Raw genomic sequence first — 24,069 nt, forward strand, 5'->3', positions numbered from 1 at the left:
CCCCCCCCCCCCCCCCCCAAGGCAGTGATTAACACTAGCAGGAAAGAGGAAGAGGGTGAGAAAATAGTAGGAGTGAAAGCAGGAATTCGATTGACTCCTAACGTCGGTGTGTTTTTGCTCACACTGCTTTATTCATTCTACGTGTGGGATTTTTTTAGCCGTAGACGGTTTTAATATCGGCTGTTGATTAAAATGCTCGACATTAATGCAAAACTGGATTATCAGCTAATAAGTCAGCCGATTGTGTGTTTATGTTCTTGCTCCTGGCGATTTCTGACCCTGCGCTGACCTTACACACTCAGTGCCGTCCTTGTACGCTAGATGTCCTTGGATGAGAGTGTTGTTTACTCGTCCTGCGGTGAAGCCGCTCTGAAGTTGATGAAAAACAGAGTCCGTCTTTAAAGGCGGCAGGAAGAGGCTGTTCTCCTTGTGGTCCCTCCCTAGCTGCCTGGACAGAATTTGCACAGCGTTGGCTTTTTAATTCACATGCGTTTGCCTCGCTCTTTTTGTGCTCTGATTATTCTGTCTCCCCTTTTATTCCTCGTTCACCACATTCACAGAACCTGAACTCGGACCTCTGTCGCCTGAGGACCTGTATAAGCTTGTATGCACCTCCTCCATCCTCAGACTGTAGGTTGTAAACAGAGTTGGACCAGAGAGCCGCCGTCAGGTCACATCAATCCTCCTGCTGTCATAAGAAATAAGGAACAGATGATCCCCCTCCTCCCATCAGCGCTAAGGCTAAAAAAGGGAGTAATTTTCTCCTAAACTCGTAGTAATATGAAAGTGGTCGTCAATTGGCACAATCCGAGACAGTAATAAGGTGTGGGTCAGCTCAGAAAGGATTATGACGAGGTTCCTTCAGCCAATCAGCTGGCTCGCTCATATCACGTGGTCAGGCTGAGACGCAGCACTGTGAGGACGTTCAGCTGGGTGCTTAAAAGCATCGGTGTCCTCCTTTCTGAGCGAGTGTTGAACTCTAACATCGCTCTCAGAGAACGTGTTGAGAATGACTCTCAGCGACTGCCACGCCAGATTGTAGCTCGATGTCTGGGAAGCCGACTGAGCTACAGCCAGTTTTTGGGTTTGCTGAGGTCGATCGGCGCGGCGGCCATGGTGAACTGGGTCGATTTCAAAGGTTAATCAGTTCTAGACGTACATCCAGTGATTACTCTGAGAGTTTCATTAAAATCTGCCCAACAGCTCTTGGGATATTTTGCTAACAGACAATTACATGATGGGCGACAATAAAAACAGGGCAAATGCTGTTTCTTCTGGCCAAAATGATTTGAAACGTTGACAATCAGTAGCTACCGTCCTGCTCTGCCTGCTGAGAAAACTTCTGACTCTTGAGGAAAAAAAACTTAATTTACTGTCGTTTTTGTTAACGTTTTATTTCTCTAATCAAAAACTTGATAAAAAAAAAATCTGAAGGTTTTACAAAATTCTGTCCAAAGAAAAAGATTTTAGATTTGGAAGAGGCTTCACTTCCTGTTTTACTCTGATTGTCGGTCTCACTGTTGGGTTTTCTGGTCTGTTTGACCTTAAAAAGCTGGAAGTGATTAAAAGCAGTCGGCCAAGTGATGATTTATTATTCTCTGCTGGGTGGGCTGTAGTTGGATAGATGGGGAGAGACACACAATATATCAGTTAAACCAATATAGTTTCTAATTTATTCTGTTTTACTTTGATGCTCTGCCTCTCTCTTTTGCAGTCCTTTTTTGCTCATTTTTTCCCCCCTCACTCCCACAGTCATGCTGTACAGATAAATGAATGCAACAATTGTGACAAAGTGCAGGACTGTGACTCACAGCAGTGTTTGTCTTTCAGCACATCAGCTGGAGGGAGAGCGGCTGAGAAAAAACGTTTGAACGAAAGCTAACAAACTGTGCTTAAATACAAATTCATGTTGTTCAACTACCGAATTGAAATAGTTAGCTTTTATTGTTCGAACATCTTTTAATGTGCTTAAAATAAAGACAAAAGTATTCAATTTTTTATTGGTTTTTGATATTTAAGATTAAACAGTCAATCTGTAGAAGACAGAAAAGTGACATTAATTCAACTTATTATCTAATGTGTATGTTTTAATGTCCTTAAAATATAATATCTTGTTTTATTTTTCCTTGTTTGTTCGTACAGGTTCAGTAATTTTGTTTTTAGTCATTTAAATTGCTCTTTTTCCGGTTCCTTTTTACCTGTCGTGACTGAAGCCCACCTCTGACTCAGGTTATTTACTTCTACAGATTAAAAAATTAAAAACATACGCATCACTGCTTTAAGGAGAATGGCTGTCCTGTGACATTTTCAACATGCCGTTTGTGTTTTCTGTGCTGAATCTGAGCCTGTTCATCTGCTCAAATATTGTGTTTTTCATTCTCCTCCTGCAGGGACATCATGATCACACACTTTGAGCCGTCCATCTCATACGAGAACCTTTACGGGGAGGTGAAGGACATGTGCTCCATGGACAACGACCAGCTCTTCACCATGAAGTGGATCGACGAGGAAGGTGCGTTTACCTGTCGCTGGAGGAAGCAAACCGCATCCCCAGAAGCTTATCTTACCAAAAAATTAGGTTGTTTAAAGATTCAGACGTTAGATTTCCTTCCTAGGATCGATACGAGCATGTGAGTGCGCACGTCTTCATCGTCTTGCCCGTGCAGAGACATCCAGCTCCCCTGTTCGGTTCTGTGTCAGACGGTTTGTCAGGCAGCAGTAATTGTGTCATAGGAAATATTGAGCCGTCAGAGAAGGTCAGCCTGCCAAAACTCATTAGAGTCAGAGACGAACTCCCTCCTGTCAGCCCCCACAGACGATCACTGGAGTCATTAGTGTGTATCAGTAATAAAACATTAGGCGGTTTTTACTCAGTTCATCGTTCAGAGATGGCTCTCTCCCACCGTCTTAGCCACAGAAAGCACGCTCACAAACAGCTGTGTCATATCAGCTCGAGCAGTCAGTGTCAAAAGAATCAAGAAATGAATCCCAAGCTTTGGTCGGGGCTTCAGCTGACATGTATTTTAACATTTCTTTAAATATTGCTGTACAGGAAAACTGACAAGTATGTTTTCACCCAAGTGCTCTCCTTTATCACACGTAATATTCATTGTTATGACGTCGCGTTATGACGAACATGTCAGGCTACTACTACTACTGAAGCCAAGTGATTGACCTGAAAATAACCTGAAGGCAAATTTCTGACCTTTTAAGTGTGTATCGTTTTTGTTTTTGTCAGCTAAAGCTGATGATTTGCCTCGGAGAGTTGTGTCAAACAAACCATTAATCAACGTAAAACTTTGGCTCAGCTTAGTTTGACGTTATTCATTGTTTTGATTTCCAGTATTTGTCAGGTAAAGTGGTCTGAATAAAAACTAAATGGTGGCTTTAGTGCATCTCGTGGCATTTTGAACAAGTTAAATAGAAATTTACAGAGCCTCGTCATTTACTGCACTCCCCCCGTATGCGCGCTTACTTCAGAAGTCATGCATCACATTTATCACCGTTTCTTTTAGTTAAACTGAGTTTATTTTATGCCACGCTTCCCGCTCTGTACAGACCAGTACAAATACAGAGTTGTTTGTCACGCTGTCTTAAAAAGTTCAAGTTGGTTTGTTTTCTTTTCCTGCCAAAGAGCATTACACACCATACCATTACACCACTTCAAACATCCCTTCTAATATATTGGTTGGGCTCCACTCTAATGTATTCTGGAGTGCAGGGAGACAGTTTATCTGCACAGATCAATGTTTGTCTCATTTTCCCTGCAAATAGATGCCTTATCACCAGTCCAGTTTGTAAAAGCCTTTAGAAATGGCGACCGGTGTTCACGAACCGCTAAAGGGATTTATACAAGCTGTTTTACGTGGATCCATAAACACTGCTTATGTTTTTGAGGCTGAGAGCATCTTTATGTTCCAGCAGTCATAACGGGAGTAGGAAATAACATCCTGCTGCTTCCACCTTTACTTGACTTCTTGCATTAAGTTGGATTCTTGTTTTTTTTTTTTTTTCTCCTCTCTGCTGCCAGGTGACCCCTGCACTGTGTCCTCTCAGCTGGAGTTGGAGGAAGCGCTGCGGCTCTATGAACTCAACAAAGACTCGGAGCTCATTATCCACGGTGAGGCATTATGTAATGCAGCTTTTATATGTTTGGGGTTTTTTTTGGCCGTTTTGCCTGTCAGATGATTCTGACTAGAGTCGAGGTCAGCAGCAAGGCAAACACAATAAAAGCACATTTAGCTGTCAGCGTTTTGCTCTTCTGCTGCTCCTCTCACCTCCCTGCTGGGTTGTGTTTTATGAGTTGACAGCAGTAATGTCTGTTTTACTTTTAATCATTAAGGTACGTCACATGACACCTCATGTCCACGACTGTAGTGGCTGAGCTCTGCCTTCTTTAATATTCTGCATTTTCTTACACCCCCAAACTTTAGCTTTTTGTTGTTCAGAGAGCTGAAGTTAGAGACAGAATTTACTATTTGTTTACATGCGACACATGTGTTTAAAAGATACTTAAAGTGCTCTTTACAGAGCTCTGTCATGTTGCGGTCAAATGGTCGATTGCGGCGTTCGGTGTGTGTGTCATTTGTTGCACCCCAAATGCAGACTGTGCAGTCAGAGGATCACTGTGTGTCCTTAAAAAGCACGACACTGGTGCTCCTGTAGATGTGAAGTCTTATAAGCATCGCCTCCTCTAACAGCCAAATCACGGCCATCGGAAAAAATCCCAAGCAGCCTTTTTAAATTTTTTATTTTTTTAACGAGGGGAATTGTTTAGGGGGTTTCCAATCCTTTGATTTTGGTACACAAATGACTGACAACTCCTACGAAGGGTGGAGGGAGAAGGAGAGGGTGACTCTACTCTTCACACAGCGTAAAAAGCTTCCTGTGGTTGTCGCCTCTGACAAGTCATCAAAAGTAGCTGACCGAAGATTTTAGCGATTCTTTTTTGAAACCGATCCATGCCAGATTCAAACACACGAGATATGTCTTCAGTATAAACATAGAGTTAGTCCCACCATGACTTAGCGGTCAGCACTGTTGCCTCACAGCAAGGAGGTCCCGGGTTCAAACCCTCGGGTTGGATCTGGGCTCTTTCTGTGTGGAGCACGCCGGTTTCCTCCCTCAGTCTAAAAAACACACATGTTAGTCTGCCTTCAGACTTAGGCCTCCCTGAGAAAGAGATCTGTGATCTCAGTAGGATTTGCCTGGTTAAATAAAGGTTAATAATAAAATAAAATAAAATGATGTGATTTGTGTATTTAGATGTTCACAATCAGTGTAGAAATCTGTCTGGAGGTCGTAAAGTTTGACTTCTGCGTGCCGTGAACCTCGGGATGGCAGCGGTGGCGACTGTGGTTAATGTAACGTTTTAATCAAATCGGAGGTGTCAGGTCAGGAGTGCAGCCGAGGCCACTGCGACGGCCGAAGATGAATTTATTTAGGGGTGTTAAAAAGAGGATACAGGGGGCTGCGGGGGGCTGCCAGGTCTGCTCTTTAACGAGCTCGTTGGCTGCAGCCCACACCTCGCCTCTGACTCACGCCGCTCCAGGTCCAGGTCACAGACTAATATAAGGAGGTTTGTTTTCCCACTTTTCTGTAAGCGGTGCACAAAAAACACACTTGTTAGTGAATTTCATTACAATTTGCTCGAGGCAGAATGGTTTTGCCACAGGTTGTAAATATTAAACACACTTCTACTGGTTGTTTTAAACTTGGCGGTACTACAAGTATCACTTATGATACTTTAACTGAGGAAAGAACTGTAGTATTTATCTGCTTTCTCAAGATTTTTTTTTCTTTTTCTTTCTTTCCAGTATTTCCATGTGTACCTGAGAAACCTGGCATGCCGTGTCCAGGAGAGGACAGTAAGTTTAACATTTTCCACTCTTAAATTTGCCAAATTTAGAAAACCAACTTGTAAATAACACTCTAGAGTTTAAGAGAAATTACTCCGGTGAATTACAGAACAGTCTTTATTTAAATGCTTATGCTCAAAATTTAAGATGATTTAAATTTTGAGTTTGTTAAAGTAGTTTTTAAATCTTTTTTTGTTGTTGTTTTTAAATAATTTCGAAGCGTGTGGGAGTAGTTCATGTTTCATTTGTTATAAAAAACAACTTCTCTGCATCTCTGGAGGATAATTAAATAAAAGAGAAGTAACACCAGCGTACCTTTTAACATGTTCTGCTCAATTTAACTTCAGACATCTGCCTGCCTCTTTAAAAAACAAATATATTTTAAAACAGTTGATCAGAAAATAGTGAGATGCTGTATTTTACCAGACATGTTTCAGTCTGTTAGATGATGTAACGTCAGCTTCACTCGGCTAATCGATAAGTTTGCGAGGCTCTTTCACTGCATGGCTTTCTTTATCTTAGAGATCAATTTGCTTATTCAGTCAATTAACAAATTGTGCTACTAAAACTGGACCTTTCTACCCAATAATAATCAATATTGTTACTTATTTACTTTTAAAAATCCTGTGACTACAGTTGCCCGTGTTGATTTTTAAAAACAGTAGTTAAAATTGTAATAAGTAACTGATTAAAGTCTGCCTGCGTGCTTTTATTGTTTTACATATTATATTATAATTAGAAATCAACAGCCTTTGGGATTGTTTCTGAACATATTGTACGAAGACAGCATGTTATGTATCGTATAAATCTTGTGTGTAAGTTGGACAAATATTCAAAATGTAAATACTGTGAGATAGTTTGTGTGTTTAAGTCAAAACTGATGAAAAATTAGGTTTTTGTTGAACCAAATGTCTTCAGATTTTGACTGAATTTCGGATAAGTGTGTTTGCATACGCTGACGCTATTATTCCCCTCCCCACAGAGTCGATATACCGCCGTGGTGCCCGGCGCTGGAGGAAGCTTTATTACGCGAACGGTCACGCCTTTCAGGCCAAACGGTTCAACAGGGTGAGACGGGACGCTGAGTTTGATCTTATCAGACTTTATTTCTTAAACTACTTAGGGTTTTATTTCTTAGTTTTGTTTTAAAATGTTCTGTTTTTTTATATTTGACTGTTTTATATATTTTCGATCGCTAAAGAGTTAATAGTTCAAGGAATACAATATATCTGTATGGTGTGTAAAGCTTAGGAACAGGTGGCGTCTTTAAATCTATTTTATGTGAGTTATGAAGCTGATTTCCAAACAAGGTAATGGTCTTGTTACTGAAACTGTTTTTGTTGTTATCTAAAATATGGCGTTAAAATCTTTATTCAAATAATTGTGTTTTTTTTTGTTTTTTTCCCCTGTCCAACCCCCTGTGCAGCGAGCCCATTGTGCCATTTGTGCCGATCGAATCTGGGGTCTGGGGAGACAAGGTTACAAATGCATCAACTGCAAACTGCTGGTGCACAAGAAGTGCCATAAACTGGCCACCATGGAGTGTGGCCGACAGATGATCCAGGTGAGCTCTGTGACGAAACGTCTCTCGCTCGTTAATCCAGTAAAGTCCACAACTCAGAACTTCCTGTCATATGCTGATAACTAATGATGAATGTTGTCCAGGACCCAATCATGCCCAGCCCACCGTCGAGTCAGTCGTCAGACCCAGCTGATCACCAAGGTAACACACACACACACACACACACACATATATTCTTTACCTTTACAGGATTTGTTTATGTTTAGATTCACAAAGAAACAAACCATCATCTGAACTATTCATCTTCTGAAACGTCTGCAAAACTTTAATACATTTTTTTTTTCCCAATGAAAGGAAGGTTTTCCAGCTTGTGAGAGCTTCTAACCTCCTTGTATCTTGTCTGAGTACATCTCTATCAACAGATACAAACATGCAGTTCTGCGCCAAAGTGTTGAGCCTCCCCTCTTTCATTTCGCTCACATTTTGCTTCCAAAGTGCCAGACTTTCTCGTAATGTGGCCTTGAGCTGTGACGTTCCAGGTCTTTTTAAAGATTGTTCGGTTTTCTTTGAGCTCTGGCTAATTCTCCACTCATTTTTCCCTGACCACTTTTCAAAAACACGGGTTTATTTTACTTCAGCTGCTCAGCCGCTGATCTTTGAGTCATTCAGGCCCAAAAAAGGGGCACTTATTTCAAGCAAGCCTTTTGAAGAAGCAAGGTGAAATGGTATCTTCAAAAACACAATTTATTTAGTTGCATCTGCAAAACTTTAAAAAGGAGAACTGCTTTGACCTGAAAGATGCATCACCCTTCATTTACTACATCTGCTGCAAACATGATTCTTAGCTAAAAGCCCTTGTTATAACATTTTTTAGAGTAAATATGTTTTTGCTTTCAGTGTTTTTTGAGGAATTCATTAAATAAAAGACTTTTTAAGATTAAATGTACAGATTTCAGTGGCCTCCTGGCTTCAGTTGACTTGAAGTGTTTGGGGGTTTCTGTGCGACAGCAGACTTAAGTCCGATCAGGTGCGTGAGAGGATGACTGACCTCAGGGAGCTTAGGATTGTTGTTTCTATTGATAGAGACGCAGCCGAAACTCCGGCTGTGGACGCTTCCAGGCCGCCCGGGCCGCTTTGTGAAAACATCAGAATATCACATTTTTTTCTGCGTTATAAAAAGCACCAGAACAAATTTAGTTGTTTTGTTTTGTTTTATAGTTTTGTTTTAATAGTGAGAAATTACTCTGGCTCTGCACCGACTCGTGAACAAAGCGTGTGACCGTCTCACACCTATTTTCTCTCCTCCTTCTCTCATCTCTCTTACTTTTTTTTTTCTTCTTCTCTCCTCCTGCCTCCCCCTCTCCTTATGCATGTCTGTCACTGTGTCTGACACGTTCTCTGCACTCATTTTGCTCTCCTTCCTCTGTTTCAGGCCCTCAGAATAAAGACTCCAGAGAAAGCTTGAATTATGACGGAGAGGAGAAAGAGGTGAGAGAAGTCCTTGGAAACACTGTTGATTTGTGACTCAACCATTTAAACATCTTTAGAGACAGAATATGTTTAAGAAGGAAAAAGGAGAAACGGGATAATATGTAATTAAGAGATGATAGTGATCTATTTGTTCGTGATGTGCTTTTCGATGATCCTTCTTCTACCTATCCTTATAGAGAACATTCATGCCCTCTAGCAATGTGGTAGGTATTGATTTCCCTTGGTCGAGCTAATTAGGTAACCTTTTTTTCACAGCTTTTAGCCTAAGAGACTGATTAATGGTTTAGGATGAAGTTTGGGGTTCTGTATTTGGGCTAAGGGCAAATTAAAGGATCTTTTCTGCAGGTCTTTTTCTGGCTCTTGGGATGGGGTTCTCACAGGAACGGAGGCTAAATGGATACGACGGCAAAATGGTTCACTGCAGAGACGATCCTATACAACCCCTGGTAATAATTATGAAATCACCACTCTTGGAGGAATAATTAGTTTTATAAGAAACAAATACATCTGACAGGCCACAAAACTATTATTATTTAAAGCGCCAACCTTCTGGCATTAAGAAACAATAAGAAAGAAAGAAATAAGAAAGAAACAGTTGTTGGAGTCAGTCAAAAAAGGGAAAAATTATTGAATCGGTCTGTAACTTACAGCTGAAAGAAACAACACCATCGGATTAAATCTGCTAATTAGTCTTCACAGTTTAAAAAAAAAAGGACTCCTGCAGTTTGGAGAGCTGTTGCACAAACAGGATTGACATGAAGCATGGCTCCAACAGGAGAGCTGCCAGTTGAAACAAAGGAGAGGATATGAAACCTCTTTAAAAGATAAATCATCACGAAAATGTTGCAAAAGATGTTGGTTGTTCCCCGTCAGCTGGGTCTGAAATATGGACCAAGTAATAAAAAAAGGAAGCATCCCGGTAGCCCAAAAAAGACCTCAAAGATAGGAAACTTAAAGTAATATGTCTTGAAAATAGAAAATTCAAAACAAATAAGACATAAGGAGGCGGACACTGGAGTCGAGTGTCTGTGACAGGTGTAAGAAATTGCCTAAAAGAGATGGGATTTACCTACAGAAACGTCTAACGAAAGTTCAGATTAACACCTGAACAGAAATCTATAAAATGAAGTCTCTGGTGATTTGGGCCTGCATGTCAGGTAAAGGCACGGGGGAGTCGGCAGGCATAAACTCTCTAATAAATACCAAGAATGTTTAGTGATGATGACTTCATTTTTCAAGATGATAATGCATCTTGCCAAAGGTCAAAGGAGGTGAAAACTTTCCTTTGAGAAAGACATAATGTTAGTAGCAGGACCCTCAAAAAGTCCGGATCTCAGTCCACCTGAAAGCCTGTGGTGGAAATGGAAGAAAACTGTCAACGACAAGACTTCAACCTGCAAAGCTGATCTGGGAACAGCAATAAGAGCCAGTTGGAGCCAGATTGATGACTAATACTGATCGTCATTGTTGGGTTCATGCCTCAGACAATTCAAGCTGTTATAAAAAACCAGAGGTGATGCAACAAAGTACGAATGGCGCAGTGTTTTTCTCACGATTTCATTTTGGATTGTTGTTGATTCACTGAATACAACCACTTAGTTTCTTTCTTCTTTTAGTGTTTCTTAATGCCAGAAGGTTAAGGTTTAAAACAGGGATAGTTTCATGGCATGTTTGTGATTCTTTTTTTAATTTTCTACAAAATTAAACAACTGAAAGAACATCCTCAAAGAGTGGTGATTGCATATCTTCTGCCAGGGGTTGTAAGAGGTGGAAAGATGGGTGAGGAAATGGTGAAGGTGGGAGTCATGTTGACTGTAATATGGCTGCCTGAACCAATGGAATCAGCATGTTTGGAGGGCGGGTTATTAGACTCGTGAAAATCATTACCAAGATTTATCCTCCAAAAGCTGGACAGGGAGGGGTTTCAATCTCATTTACAAAGTCACCCAAAGGAAATCATCCTCTTGTCTTAAACCAGATCATCATCTCTGTCAATAATTTATGGATGAAATTTTATTGAGAAATGTTGACGAGCACAGATGATTCATTTCAAATTGACTCTGTGTTCATCACATGATGTTTACTGTTCGAATGCTATTATTTGATGGACTGCCCATCAGTGTGCTCTGCTCCGGCATTAATTACCCAGCCTTCCCCCCCACTACCCCCTCCAGGCGCGGAGCAGCGGAGTCACGGGGAAGTCAACCTCCAGCCTGGGCCTGGCGGACTTCGAGCTGCTGCGGGTCATCGGCAGAGGCAGCTACGCCAAGGTGCTGCTGGTGCAGCTGAAGAAGACGGAGCGCATCTACGCCATGAAGGTCGTCAAGAAGGAGCTCGTCAACGACGATGAGGTACAGACACCCGAGTTACTTTTACTTGTTCAGGGTGGCGCAGACGGAGGTTGGGAACAAAAAGTAACACCACGGCCTCCTGTGTTGGCCTTTAAAAGCTTCCACTCTCAGCTGTACTTCACATGTGGTTGGACATTCATGTTATGTATCTTTACTAACTTGACAGACCTCCTTTAGACCCATCAGTCCCACTAAGAAGCTGTAGATAGACCATCATGTCATCAGAAATTGATCTCAGGCACCACGTGCAGCAGCACCGCCAGCGGAAACACGAGTAGTTAGCCTTGATTAGACGCACTTAGCGTGATTGACAAATCGACAAGTGCCTCTCGATCAATGCTGAAGTGTTGTTCTGTCAGCGTGAGCAGCATCCGTGTCCAGACGTATTATCCTCCGCTCGTTGATGGCACCTGCTTGTGCTTCTCTTAGCTCCGCCCTTTTCTTCTGCAGCTGGGCGCCTTCGACGCAACCTCGAGCTTTGTGATCCCAGACTGACATTCGGGTGTGTTTTTGTGTGTTTCTCTTTCAGGACATAGACTGGGTCCAAACAGAAAAGCACGTCTTCGAGCAGGCCTCTAATCATCCATTCCTGGTCGGCCTTCACTCCTGTTTCCAAACAGAAAGCAGGTAAAACTTCTTCCTTTTATATAAAGGTTGTGTTAGAAACTTCTCACAAAGTGCAGCTGTTTGAAGGGGGAAAAAAAAGCAATTTCTTGATTATTTGAAAAGCAACTCCACCAGTTTTACTGAATATATTTGGAAATCTTGATGTAGAATTGTTTGACAAATCATTTAAACATTTAAAAGTTGTACACAGGTTTTTGTTTCTCCAGAAGGAGCTCTGAAAGTTTAGGTAAATGCCATGAAGTGAAGGTGCAGGCGATCAATGGAGCCTAAAATAAATCATCTTAGCAGATCTTTGTTAATGTTCCTCAATAAGCAGGAGGTTAGATTTGCTGCCTTTTTAACAAGCGAACAATAATAAACATAAACATAAACCTTTTGGATTTAAAAATGGCTAAAGTTATTTTTGCCTGCTGTGAGCAGAAACCATCCTGCCTTGATAATAAGTCATCCCCGAATGACAAAACCTAATATGAGCGTTTCAAAATGACACACAGGAGCGTTTCTTCACCTACTGCTGCTTTGATTGAAATAGTCATACATACAAGTAAACAGCTATTTTTAAGGTCAGGAAGTCGGTGAGGTCACAGTTAAAGTTATGGGAAAATCCCAGCCGCAGTAAAACCCCCCTCTACACATCATGTCTTTATCACATTAAAGATTTGTAAATAAAAGTTAAAAGTTAAAGCATCTGCACAGGTAGGACGCTTGGTTTTTGGTTGTCTTGTTTTTTCTACAGCCACCCTAACAACAGCGTAAACAAACACGGTATATTTTCCTCCGCAGACTCTTCTTTGTTATCGAATATGTAAACGGAGGAGATCTCATGTTCCACATGCAAAGACAAAGGAAACTCCCAGAAGAACACGCCAGGTAAAATCAGACCGTTTCGCTTGTGTGTATTTTAGATTAAAGTTGAAGTATTTTGCCGCAGCTAATGTGGAGGAGTTTTTCCCTCATTTTCCCCTTGCCATCGTAGATTCTACTCAGCAGAGATCAGTCTGGCGCTCAACTACCTCCACGAGCGAGGAATCATCTACAGAGACCTGAAACTGGACAACGTGCTGCTGGATTCGGAGGGACACATTAAACTTACAGACTACGGAATGTGCAAGGTGTTTGTTTTTCTGTTTATTATCTCATTATGAAAGCTGCACATTCGTCAGTTGTCGCCCTCCGAGGTGATTTCAAGCAGGTGATCTTTTTTGGTTTTGCAGGAGGGGTTGAGACCAGGCGATACGACGAGCACTTTCTGTGGTACCCCCAATTACATCGCTCCCGAAATACTCCGAGGAGAGGATTACGGTGAGAATTACCACAAGGAGCCACCGAGCAGAAACGCTGACGATGACCTCTAGGAAGTTTGAGAGACTTTATGTTAGCAGATTTGAAATGACATGTTGCCAGGCTTTCTCTCTAAACGATGGAAAAGTAATAGAGATAGGGTGACTAAAGCAGAAATTCAAATAGAACGTAGGAAATAAAGAGCCTAAAATAGTCTGTAAATGGAGAGAAAGCGCAACTTGTAAGTGCAAAATTGGAAAAAGCGTTTAAAGGCGTACGGCAGGGTCTGTGGCTGATACGATGCATCAACAATCCAGTTTATTAAAGAAACACGAGCAGCAAAAAAACCCTAAACAATTCAGTCCCTAATCACGATATGATTCAGCCTGAAGTCAGAGTACAGTTCGGTTCAGTAAAAGTTTTGATTCGTCACATTTCACCCCCTTTGAAATGCTGTCCTACTTAAACCCATAATACACTGGTTGGAAAAACCGAATGTGGTGAAGGAAAGAAAGACTCCACTTCTGACTCAAAAGAAATCTGATGAGTTGTAGTTCCGCCAAAGGTTAGACGCAGTTTCAAGCCCTCAGTCAAATATCACGACCGAGGCTCATCTCTCCAAACATTCGTACACATATGACAACAAAATAAAAATAGAAGAAGCTCCCTGGTAACCGAAGTGGTATCGTAGCGACAAGTTTCACAGTAATTTAAAAAAAAAAAAGAAAGCTATTGTTTTCATTTGCTTTACTTCAAATGGCAAAAAACAGCTACTTCACAGCACAGCTTCTAATTATTTAAAATTAATATCTAAGAAATAGCATAAATAGTAGCTGGATTATGTTCATCTGCTCACCCAGCTCTCATTATAAAGACTCTGCTTTAAAGTTTATAATTCAGTGCTTTGGTTCAACATGGGAGTCATATTAAGGCACGTGCAGGATTCTTGTTTTTTCAAGTCTAATACAGTTTAATAGCTGTGGTCTCATCCCACGTTAATACGAGATGCAGCTCATTAGTAATTATTTAACGCCAAATCAACAAAGGTTTCCTAAAACTACAGATATTTAGAAGAAATAATTGTCTTTGAAGAGTAAAATATCACAACTGGAGTCTGTTGCAAACCCAGATCTGGGACTTAATGAGGTTTATCATTACAGCCTGCGCCCGTCAGCTGCTTCTCCTCTCAGCATTTTCTTCTGTTTGTTCTTTCTCTGTGAGTTAGACACTCATGTTACGCCTACTTTAATGTCTTTTGTGTTTCGCAGACGAGTTTTTTTTTTTACTATTATTTCTCCTGCACATCTTGAATGTTTTGAAGCTTAATATTACAATGAAAAAGGTTCACATTTATTGAAAATTCACATAATACTGCTGCTCACCTCATCCTCAGTGACCATTTGTTTAGCTTTGCTCGAAATGTTTTATTACTTAACATCAAATTTGCAAAACCTGCTCCATCCCTTGAGTTTAGATCTCAGCGTTTAGGCGGTGTTTACGTAGGCGCATCAGTCCTTTTATCAACGCAGCTCAACACACGCTTGTCTTTAGTTTTGTTGCCGCTTTAAAAACTTCCCCGGTCCAGTTTTGCTCCCTTCGCGTCCCAAACGCGAGCCGTAACGAACCCCGTGTGCGTCTCAGGGTTCAGCGTGGACTGGTGGGCGCTGGGAGTCCTGATGTTCGAGATGATGGCGGGCCGGTCGCCGTTCGACATCGTCGGCAGCTCGGACAATCCAGACCAGAACACAGAAGACTACCTCTTCCAAGGTAACGCACGAACACGCCCCGCTCGTAGTTCGAGAAAATAAAGCTGCTGTGTGGAAGCATGCAACACCTTTTTATTGACGCCTTCATAACGGCTTCTGTTGGTACCATCAACATGCCATCTGTTGCAGGAAAATGTGCGAAAATATGTGTTTTCTCTGTATTTCATTATAAATATGGTCTCGAAATCTGTTTGTTTTCTTAGAATAGCCACTAAGGTGTGAGATTTACAGCCCGATGCATAATTCAAGGCATGCTATCGCAGGCCTGCTGTGTGATCGGCACTGAGCTCCAAACCGCAGCAGTGTCAGTAACCTGTCATTTCAGTGCCAGGGAAGTCTGTCAGTCTCATCCTCTCATCTTGATTTTTTTTATTTCTCTCTCCCACTCCCTGCAGTTATATTGGAAAAACAGATCCGAATCCCTCGCTCGTTGTCAGTCAAAGCTGCCAGCGTTCTCAAGGGATTCCTCAACAAGGTAAGCAGGGATTAGATGTGTCTGTATCAGCCTTAAACAGCGTCTGCTCCTGCTGGGAAACGCACTGATGTTTCCCCCGTTAGTCTGCCGTCATCTCTTACTCTGCCTAATCTGACCACGTCTCTCCCTCACTGGGTTCTGTCCTTTTTTATTATTGTGCTTTTTGAAGATTGATGTTAGAAAACAGTGCATTTTTAATCAGCAATATTAACAGATTTGGTCAGATTAGTTAAGTTGACTTCAGATTTGTGTCCATTACTTGTGTTGCTCTAGGGTTTTAACATAACAATTAGATCCATAAACTAATTAAATTAAATTATGTTTTGCTGTGGTCTTAAATCAGAATAGTTGTTTTCTGTTGGTTTAATGTTTGGCTTCACTTCATGCATGTATAATAGTGACCTCGTTGATTTCTTGTGACCACTTCCTCCTCTGTCCTTTTTATATACTTCTGCAGAAATGAGGTTGAATATTAAAATCGTTACAGAGCAGAGATGGACCGAATAATCGGCTGATGTTGGTCACTTTAAAAAAAAAAAAAAAGCCACAATCGTCTGTTTCCAAAGTTTGGCATCGGCCACAGATAAACCGATGTGGATCGACTTTTAGCTCCGAGCTTGATTTTAGTTGTCCGTTCTGCTTTTGGTTCTGCTTAACTTGTTGGTTTCTCTTTGTGTTACTTAAACATGAGGCTGTTTTTAAATGTGTGAGGCGTAGAGGCGCCGCTGCCTCTCAGAGACTGTCTGTGAGCGGCAGACAGGTTGAGTTTGGGTGATTGAATGAATATATGGATAACAGACCGTCAGAGTCTATCAGCGGTGGTTGTTTAGGTTATTTCAATCCTACTAGTCCATGTCCAGGAAACAAAAACTTTCTGTTTAATGTCGACTGCAGGAGGCAGCACCATCTGGTATGTTTCTTGTCAAAGGCTTTCAGAGTAACTCCTTGGTTTAAAACAAAGTGATCCCAAATCAGGGATTTTGTTTCCTTTCTCCCAACAAGCAGCCTCCTTCCACAGTTCTTTGGAGATCAGGGATTGCGAGGTCTGCCTCTCCTCTTTAAAGAAGAAAAGCTTAAAATGTGAAGCTCAGTTCTAAGACAAACCTAAAAGTTAAAGTTTCATTTGCATCGCTGGTTTGAAAGCTGATGGTTCTCTTTAACAAAATCAGCGAGTCCCTCGGAAGAAAGTTCATCAGTCATAGTTTGGGAAAGCTTGTTTTCCACCTCCAGAGGTCGCACAGCATGTGCGGATATATGGATGGAGTCAGAGAGGACGTGGAGGGAGCTGGAGTGAGGACAGAGGACACAGAGGACAGAGTTAAATGGAGGAGGACAACTTGCTGTGGCGACCCCTGAAAAGGGAACAGAGGTCACACAGAAAGTGTCCGTCCTATTATTCAGCTCTATATGCTCTATGTGTTTGGTGTATTTTAAAATAGTTAAGTCTGATTTTGTAGCTTCAGCAGAACTGTTTTAGTTCATCATTTTTTATAAATAAATATTAGTAGAGATGCTGTCATTCAAAAGGCTTGCATTTGATTTATTAAATATTATTAAACTCAGGCCAGGAACGTGTTTTGGTTTAAAGCAGCAGTGTTTATGACTTTACTCAGGAGAAAATAATGAAATGACTTAAATCTGTGCTAGTTTTTTTTTTTTTTTTCTTCTAAAAAGTAACAAGAATATCAGTAATGATTGCACTAAAGAACTGGACCTGTCAGCAGTTTATGTGAGAATTATTATAATGTAAATATTATTATTATTCTACATTCTGAGCACTTACACAGGTTGGTTTATTTGCTTCAAATTTAAAATAGAATTTTTTTATTATTATTTTTTATTGGTTGAAAAATTTCTCTTTGAATTTAAGTACACTAAGATCCTCTCCAGCTTCACAGATCTTCTTCTTCTTCTTCTTGCTGGTTGTTTGACATGTGGTCTGTCCTCTTCTGTCGTCTCCCACCGTCTCTCACCCTCGTCTCACCCTCGTCTCACCCTCACTCCCACAGGATCCCAAGGAGCGTCTGGGCTGCCACCCTCAGACGGGCTTCGGCGACATCAACGGCCATCCGTTCTTCCGAAACGTCGACTGGGATCTTGTGAGTGATTTTTGTCAGAACTTGCCTCATTTCTCATTTTTCTGCGTTGTTTCAAACGATGGAGACGAGGATCGGTGCGTTTCTGTTACCAAGTAGGTCGAAGATGGACTGCAGAGGGTCAGACCTGTTATTGCCACATTCTTCCTGTTATGGCCTGCAGGTGTAGCTACTGTGAAGGAGCCGAGGGGTTTTTAAGCTATAGGCCGAGACTCGTGTCCTTGTTTAAAGCAATTAGGGACAAACAGGCCGGGCAGAAGACTGATAACAGCAGATCGGATGACTAACACGTGGACGAGTATCAGAGGAGACAGCACATAGAGCTGAAACGTTCAGCTGTGGACGTCTGATACTTAAAGAAGCTATAATTAAATCTATTTTTAGCTGCTGTTTTACTCAAGCTTCAGAATGAAACTCTGATCTGCCCACTGAGGTTCCAGTGTTCAGAGAGGCTGCTCTTACTTCCTCTGAAACAGCGGTGTGTAATCTCAGTCGCTGATACTGAAAGCCACGGTTGACTACGTTCACGAGTTCTCCTTTGACTGGTGTTCACCTCTCCAGAGTGCGCCGTCTCGCTGAACAGCTTTCAGCTGTAATTCTGAATGTGAAGCAGAGGGCTGCTGGAGATCAGTCGTTCACACGTTTCGTACCAGAATCACCAGTGAAATTTCAGCTACATTTAAAAATACAAAGTTTTTGGTTTGTTTTTTTCACTTCCTGCTCTAAAGTTCAGCAGTGAATGAAAAAAGAGTGAGATTTCTTTTTATAATGCTGACTGTAAAATAAAACTACTGCCAGCAGAGTGAATAATCACGTGTTGACATTCAGCAAATAACTGTAACAAAAGATTATTTCAGTAAAGATTTTTTTTGTTTTTATTTTGTGGACGTATCATGGTATAGCGCCGTTCGTCTGTGAACATTTTCTCGTCCCAGCTCCGACTTTGCAGCTGTGTAATGTAGGAGGCTGGGCTTCTCGTGGGTCAAGGGTGATCCCTTTGGATTTCAAGGTCACTGGGTCAAAGTCACAGGTGACCCGTTTGTGAAAACCTTGTCCAACCGTGTAACGTAGGAGTGTCAAACATGGCTGCACACCTCATGGGTCGGGAAAGATCCCTATTGGGATTAAGGTCATGGGGTTAAAGATCAAGGTCACAGGTGACCCCTTTGTCTCTGCTCGAGCTTCACATTGAGTGACATAGAAACGTCAAACCCTTTGTTCCCTGGACTGTGCCGACCGACGGGTGTATTATGTACAGTTTGTCGCACTTGTTTTTTTGATATTCAGGAAAATGTTTCAGTGAAATGTCACCACAGCAGGAATAAATGCGGACATGAACATCTACAACATAAAAAAAGCCTCACATTTAATTTAATAGGACTTAAACCACATTAATGCTTGTGCCTGTATGATGGTTTGTTGTTGGGATATATATTGATGGAGACTGACCCCCTCCAGGCCCATAATCTTGTGATCTAAAACATTTAGTAGGTGACCATAGCAGGATAAAAATAGTTGCGTACTGAGATCTTCTGTTTTCTGTGTTACGAACCAGTGCCGTTTGTCAGTGCCTGTAGAGAAGAGCGGCTGTACTTTTAAAGCCGCCCACGTGCGAAGGGTCACGTTTCACGTCCAAAGGCAGACCGGCGTGCGCTGGTAGACGACAAACAGACCGGGCAGCTCGGCAGGGATCGCCGTGACCTCGTTTTCCCTGTTTGGTCTGGAGCACGGACCCAGCAGTTGGTCAGAGTGTCTGGACAGATCAGCTTGCAGTCCCTCCACCCCTCCTCCTCCTCCTAACGCAAACACAGAAATCAGAACCTGTAGTTCACCCTCGGGCCTGCAGGGGGAGCAGTTGTTGGCGTCCAAACGACCGCTGGAGCAAGAAAGAGGGTCTGTGAGTTAGCTGCGACAGGCAACAGGTGAAAAAACAAGTGACTCAGAAAGGTTTTAGTCATTGTCAGAGCACTTTAGAAAAGACTGATGTTTTCTGAAAAGCTTCTGGTTGGGTGAAAGAATGTGGTGCCGTACTGGAGTTCTCTCTGCTGGTAAATAAATATTTTAACATCTATTTAATCAGTTAATTTGTTTTACCAACACCCTGAAATCCAAACATGTTTACCCCAATTGTAATGTAGAAAAAGCAGTAAATTCACATTTTCTAATAGGAGAGGGAGTCTTTAGGTAATAAATTATCACTCAGGCGTCTGCGATGCGAATATAAAACGATTATTGATGCATCTTCATTATCTGCAGTTATCAAGTTTGAATAAACACCGGGAGGCAGCTGGTAAACTTATGTTTATCTGAAACACTAAAACTAAAATAGATACAGAAATACAAATTAGCTAATTGAAATGACTGGTTTATTTTACCAATAACATGTGCCAAAAAACCCTCTTAGTCACAGGCTGCTGACCAACAATTAGCATAGATGCTTAGTTAACATTGAAAAGCTAACGCCGTTAGCATCGTGTTTATCACTGGAAATTTATACACAACTCAGAAGTTTTAGTCGTTACTAAAGACAGTCATGTTAGGGTAACTTCAGCCCATATCAGCAAAGAAAAGATGAAAAAGATGTGAAAAAAGATAATTTTACTGTGACGTTTCATCCACAGGAAGCTACGGTAGCTCTAATTGGAAAAAAAAGCCTCTAAAAATAGATTATAATCCTCGCCCCCACTTTCTAGTAGCTAAACCCACAAAATCTTATCTTTTGTTTAGCGTATGTATGTGGTTATAATCATCATGTTGGTTTTTAACCCTTTAATCAGTGCAGCCTGTCATGGCTCCATTATTGGGTGGTTTTGTGATTTGTTTGCTGTTGTTTCAGCTGGAGCAGAAGCAGGTGGTCCCTCCGTTCAAACCCAACATCTCAGGGGAATTCGGGCTCGATAACTTTGACGCCCAGTTCACCAACGAGCCCATCCAGCTGACGCCCGATGACGAGTGAGTTACCTCTCCGCCCGCGCGCCGTTCGCAGCTCTCATGCCCCGACCGTCCGTAAAACTCCCTCCTCCTGTCCGTTTGTAGGGACGTGGTGAAGAAGATCGACCAGTCTGAGTTTGAAGGCTTCGAGTACATCAACCCCCTGCTGATGTCTGCGGAGGAGTGCGTGTGAGAGACCTGATCTCTGTCCTCATGAACACCACCCACGCACACACACTTCAACTCCGTGTTTACGTGGCGTCTCAGTGTCTTCAAGCTGCATGGTTACGAGACAACCCGGCGACATCAACCTTTTGTTCCAGGGGCGGCACATGCACACCAGAACGCTTATTTGCCAAAACCAGTCTCACACTCTGCCATTTATAACCACTTGCCCTTAAACCTACCTTCTTTTTTTTTTATTATTTTTTATACACCATGTAAGTCTTTATCTCATCGGGGCCTCTCCTTCAGTAAACAACGTAGCCACAAAGTTCTTCCGAGGTTGCTGTACGTGGGGGTGGGAGAGACGAGTCGTGGCCCCCGACAGACTGAGCATCACTCCTTTCAGCTGGTGGGGTGTTTTCAATGCAGATTTTATTTGTATATATAAATATATTAAAAAAAAAAAAGAAACTGTTACTGAGGACGAACATTAGACGAGGCCTTCATAGCTTCAAGCCACAGTCGGACAAAAATGACTCCTTAGTTGTCATTTTTGAATTAACTTTGTCATGTCTTTCCTTCTTTAGAAACATACAACAATATAACGCTAGCCTTTAAAGAAAAGATTAAAAAAATCTATATATTTTCTCATATTTTATTTAACATGATTTCAGTCGTAGGTGTTGCAGATCCAGCCTGAGTAAGTGAACGAGATGAGCACTCGAAATCTGGAAAATATAAGAGCTTCAGGTCCCTTCTCCCACAATGAAGGAAATTAAACTGAAGAATAACGTTGAGGTTTTGTTTTGTTTTGTTTTGCTCTCAAACTGTGAATGAAAGAGCTGTCGGGAAACGGGCTGGAGGAAGAGCACAAAGTACCTGAGCGCCAGGGCACAGGTTTAATGTCGCCGTGCAGATTTTTCCACGAAAAAAAAAACCACACACACTTTCACCCAGGACCAAAAAAAATGAACAAAACAAAACATTTTTATGAAAAATGTCTTTGCTGGTACTCGTTAGCTGGTACAGTATACAGGAGGAAATGTGCTGTCCTAGATCATAGAATTTATATATTCAATTTTTTTCTTTTTTTTTTTTTTAATACTATGCCTTTCTGAAACATATGTTCTATTATTGTTTTTGTATTTTCTTCATTCCAGTTCTTTTGTTGTAAATCAAAATTTAAAAAAAAGGAAAAAAAAAAAAAGAACTAGACTATTGTTGAGACAAGTCCAAACCTACAACACTGAGCAGTTTTGGTCCTGAAAAGTGGCTTTAAAACAAACTGTTCTGATTCTTTTTTGTACTACATGTAGCCCGGAATTAGATTTTTGAATTCAATATTTTATAAAAACAGCTTTAAAGCAAACGAAAGCCCTAAAAAGCAAATGGTCCATGTTTGTTCAGAACACGTCAAGGGGCTCACGTGGTCATATCATCTGTTACACTTTTATTTTTTTACTTTATTTGTTACCGTTCTGTCAATTCAAATTTAAGTTTGAATTATTATTTTTTTTTCTTCATCACTACATTGATTCCAAAATGTTAAAAGGGTGAACCTGATTTAAAAAAAAAACACTATTGTTTGTATTTGTTTTGTGTCCTGCAGATATTTACCATCTGCAGGACTTTATTATTAGTGCTTTAAAGAAGAAGGAGAAAAAAAAAACAACAACAGAAACACAGATGGTAAAATAAACGTTTTATTTCTCTTCTTGTGGTAAAATGTGTCTGCTGGTGTTAATCTGTCGTAACATTCAAGTTTTCTGTCAAAAACAAAGTGAAATTGGAGCTTCTTAATGAATTTTTGAAGGGTTGTCACAGTTTTCGTTTTAAAAATCGACCCTTATTAATGCAAATTCAGCACACTCGTCAGGTTTTGGTTCATTTTTGTTGGAGTGTTGCTCTTTAAATCAGTGAGTCCGGGGGGGGTTAATGTAAGAACAGTCTGTCCGATCAGCAGCTGACACGATGGCTTTGCACGAGAAGCTCGCGCCGCGGCTCTGGTGCGACAGTCACGTGCGAGCCGTCTGTAAATCCAATCAGCTCGCCGAGTGACACACATTCAGACCTAGATGGCTTTAAACGAGTTCACAGGGCTGCATTTTGTCTGGAATTGGAAACAATCAGCAGAGATTTCCAAATCTACGCACTCAAACACAAAAAAGAAAAATGCTTTTTTTCCCCACATTGCCCCTCTAGTGACACAAAATATGGTTGGTGTACATAAATTCAGCCTCTGATTATTTGAATTAAAGAGTAAAAATTAGCTTTATGAAAGTCTTTAGGATTTATATTTTAGATATGTTGAATGTAGCTAGAAATGCACCAAGATTCATTAGTATTTGTGGTGATTTTTCTATGATTTACATGTTATTATTGTGAAGGATCAGTCCTACAAGACATCTGTTGTACTAAAATTGGATCTTGTCGAAGTGTTGGACACGTACGGCACTTTTTAATTTTTTTTTTTTTTTTTCAGCCATCCGTCAGTTTTTCTGCAGGGACTTAACCTGAGCCCCCCCCTCCCATAAGGGCGTCCTGCAGCGAACGGAATTAAACTGGATGTGTTCAGCTTTGGCAGCGTCCCTCGGTCTCCCCCCGCGTCTCTTGCTGGTCACGTGGCTTTTAGAGAGGCCTCTGGGGTGAAAAGGTCGTTGACAGCGCCGCTCTCCTCCCTGCCCTCACACGGTGCGGTGTGTTAGGAGGTGATAAAAGGGGCGAAGGGAATCATTACGTGTCAAAAGCGACTAAAGAAGTAGCAGTTTCTGTGAAAATCCAGCGTGAATGGCTTTGCTGAAGAAGCTGGAACTGAGGCGTTAGAAAAACTGAAAGTCCTAGCTCCCACCTTCAATTTGAATGGCTAAAATGGCACAAAGTGTGCAGAATTATCACAAAAAGAAATAAAAGCCAGAAAGACAACAATGTGAATGTGGAATCGGCTTTTGAACAATAAACCCAGTTGATTTGTGTGCTGCAACAGTGGATATTAACCTATTTTTTCACGTCCTGCTCCAATAAAACACTGTATATTATCTTAGCTGAACCAGGTTTTTAGAGAAAATGTCTCGCCTTTTTTTTTGCAGCGACACAAGAGAAGCCTGGCGTTGGCTACGTGGATAAATGTATGGGCAGGATGCTGTGTTCGACCTTGTTCCAGTGCCCTCCCTGGTTGAGAACAGGGGCGCATCTCCCCAGGCACAGCAGCGGATCCATGCCGCCCCGCCAAAGAAGACACGGCAAAGTCTAACCTTGTATAATTAATGATGTAAAAACGGAGCAGGAACTGAGGAAAAACATCCTGTTCTAATTGCGTTCATCTTGTTGGGTGTTTTAGTCTGTCCCTGAAGGGATTAATTAGGCAGCGGAGAGCTCATACTTGGTGCTAAACGCAACCTCTTAGTAAAACACCACAGTTTAAATGGCACCGCCGTCGCTGTGCACATACCACCGGTTTGGACTGTTCGAGTCCTGAGCGTCTGTTAGGGGTGGTCGCTCCACCCTCC

At 41.5% G+C, this 24,069-nt stretch overlaps 1 protein-coding gene across 2 annotated transcripts in view; it reads left to right on the plus strand.

The window, feature by feature from the left end:
* The window catches only part of prkci (protein kinase C, iota), a 28,241-nt gene extending 5,977 nt beyond the window's left edge, over window positions 1–22,264 (plus strand). The window contains exons 2-19 of one of the 2 annotated variants that reach the window (XM_017411114.3): window positions 2,391–2,512; window positions 4,031–4,120; window positions 5,817–5,867; window positions 6,841–6,926; window positions 7,285–7,422; window positions 7,524–7,581; window positions 8,813–8,868; window positions 9,048–9,074; window positions 11,046–11,222; window positions 11,752–11,849; window positions 12,633–12,719; window positions 12,826–12,961; window positions 13,064–13,151; window positions 14,772–14,897; window positions 15,292–15,371; window positions 17,381–17,470; window positions 20,304–20,419; window positions 20,504–22,264. In XM_017411114.3, coding sequence (XP_017266603.1) covers window positions 2,391–2,512; window positions 4,031–4,120; window positions 5,817–5,867; window positions 6,841–6,926; window positions 7,285–7,422; window positions 7,524–7,581; window positions 8,813–8,868; window positions 9,048–9,074; window positions 11,046–11,222; window positions 11,752–11,849; window positions 12,633–12,719; window positions 12,826–12,961; window positions 13,064–13,151; window positions 14,772–14,897; window positions 15,292–15,371; window positions 17,381–17,470; window positions 20,304–20,419; window positions 20,504–20,591 — 1,714 coding nt within the window. In that variant the 3' untranslated portion in view covers window positions 20,592–22,264. The remainder of the gene's footprint in view (window positions 1–2,390; window positions 2,513–4,030; window positions 4,121–5,816; window positions 5,868–6,840; window positions 6,927–7,284; window positions 7,423–7,523; window positions 7,582–8,812; window positions 8,869–9,047; window positions 9,075–11,045; window positions 11,223–11,751; window positions 11,850–12,632; window positions 12,720–12,825; window positions 12,962–13,063; window positions 13,152–14,771; window positions 14,898–15,291; window positions 15,372–17,380; window positions 17,471–20,303; window positions 20,420–20,503) is intronic. The other variant, XM_017411115.3, reaches the window with a different exon arrangement.
* Window positions 22,265–24,069: the final 1,805 nt, after the last annotated feature.

This window comes from Kryptolebias marmoratus, linkage group LG20 (genome assembly GCF_001649575.2).
Source record: "Kryptolebias marmoratus isolate JLee-2015 linkage group LG20, ASM164957v2, whole genome shotgun sequence".
In the NCBI taxonomy this organism is placed as follows: Eukaryota; Metazoa; Chordata; class Actinopteri; order Cyprinodontiformes; family Rivulidae; genus Kryptolebias; species Kryptolebias marmoratus.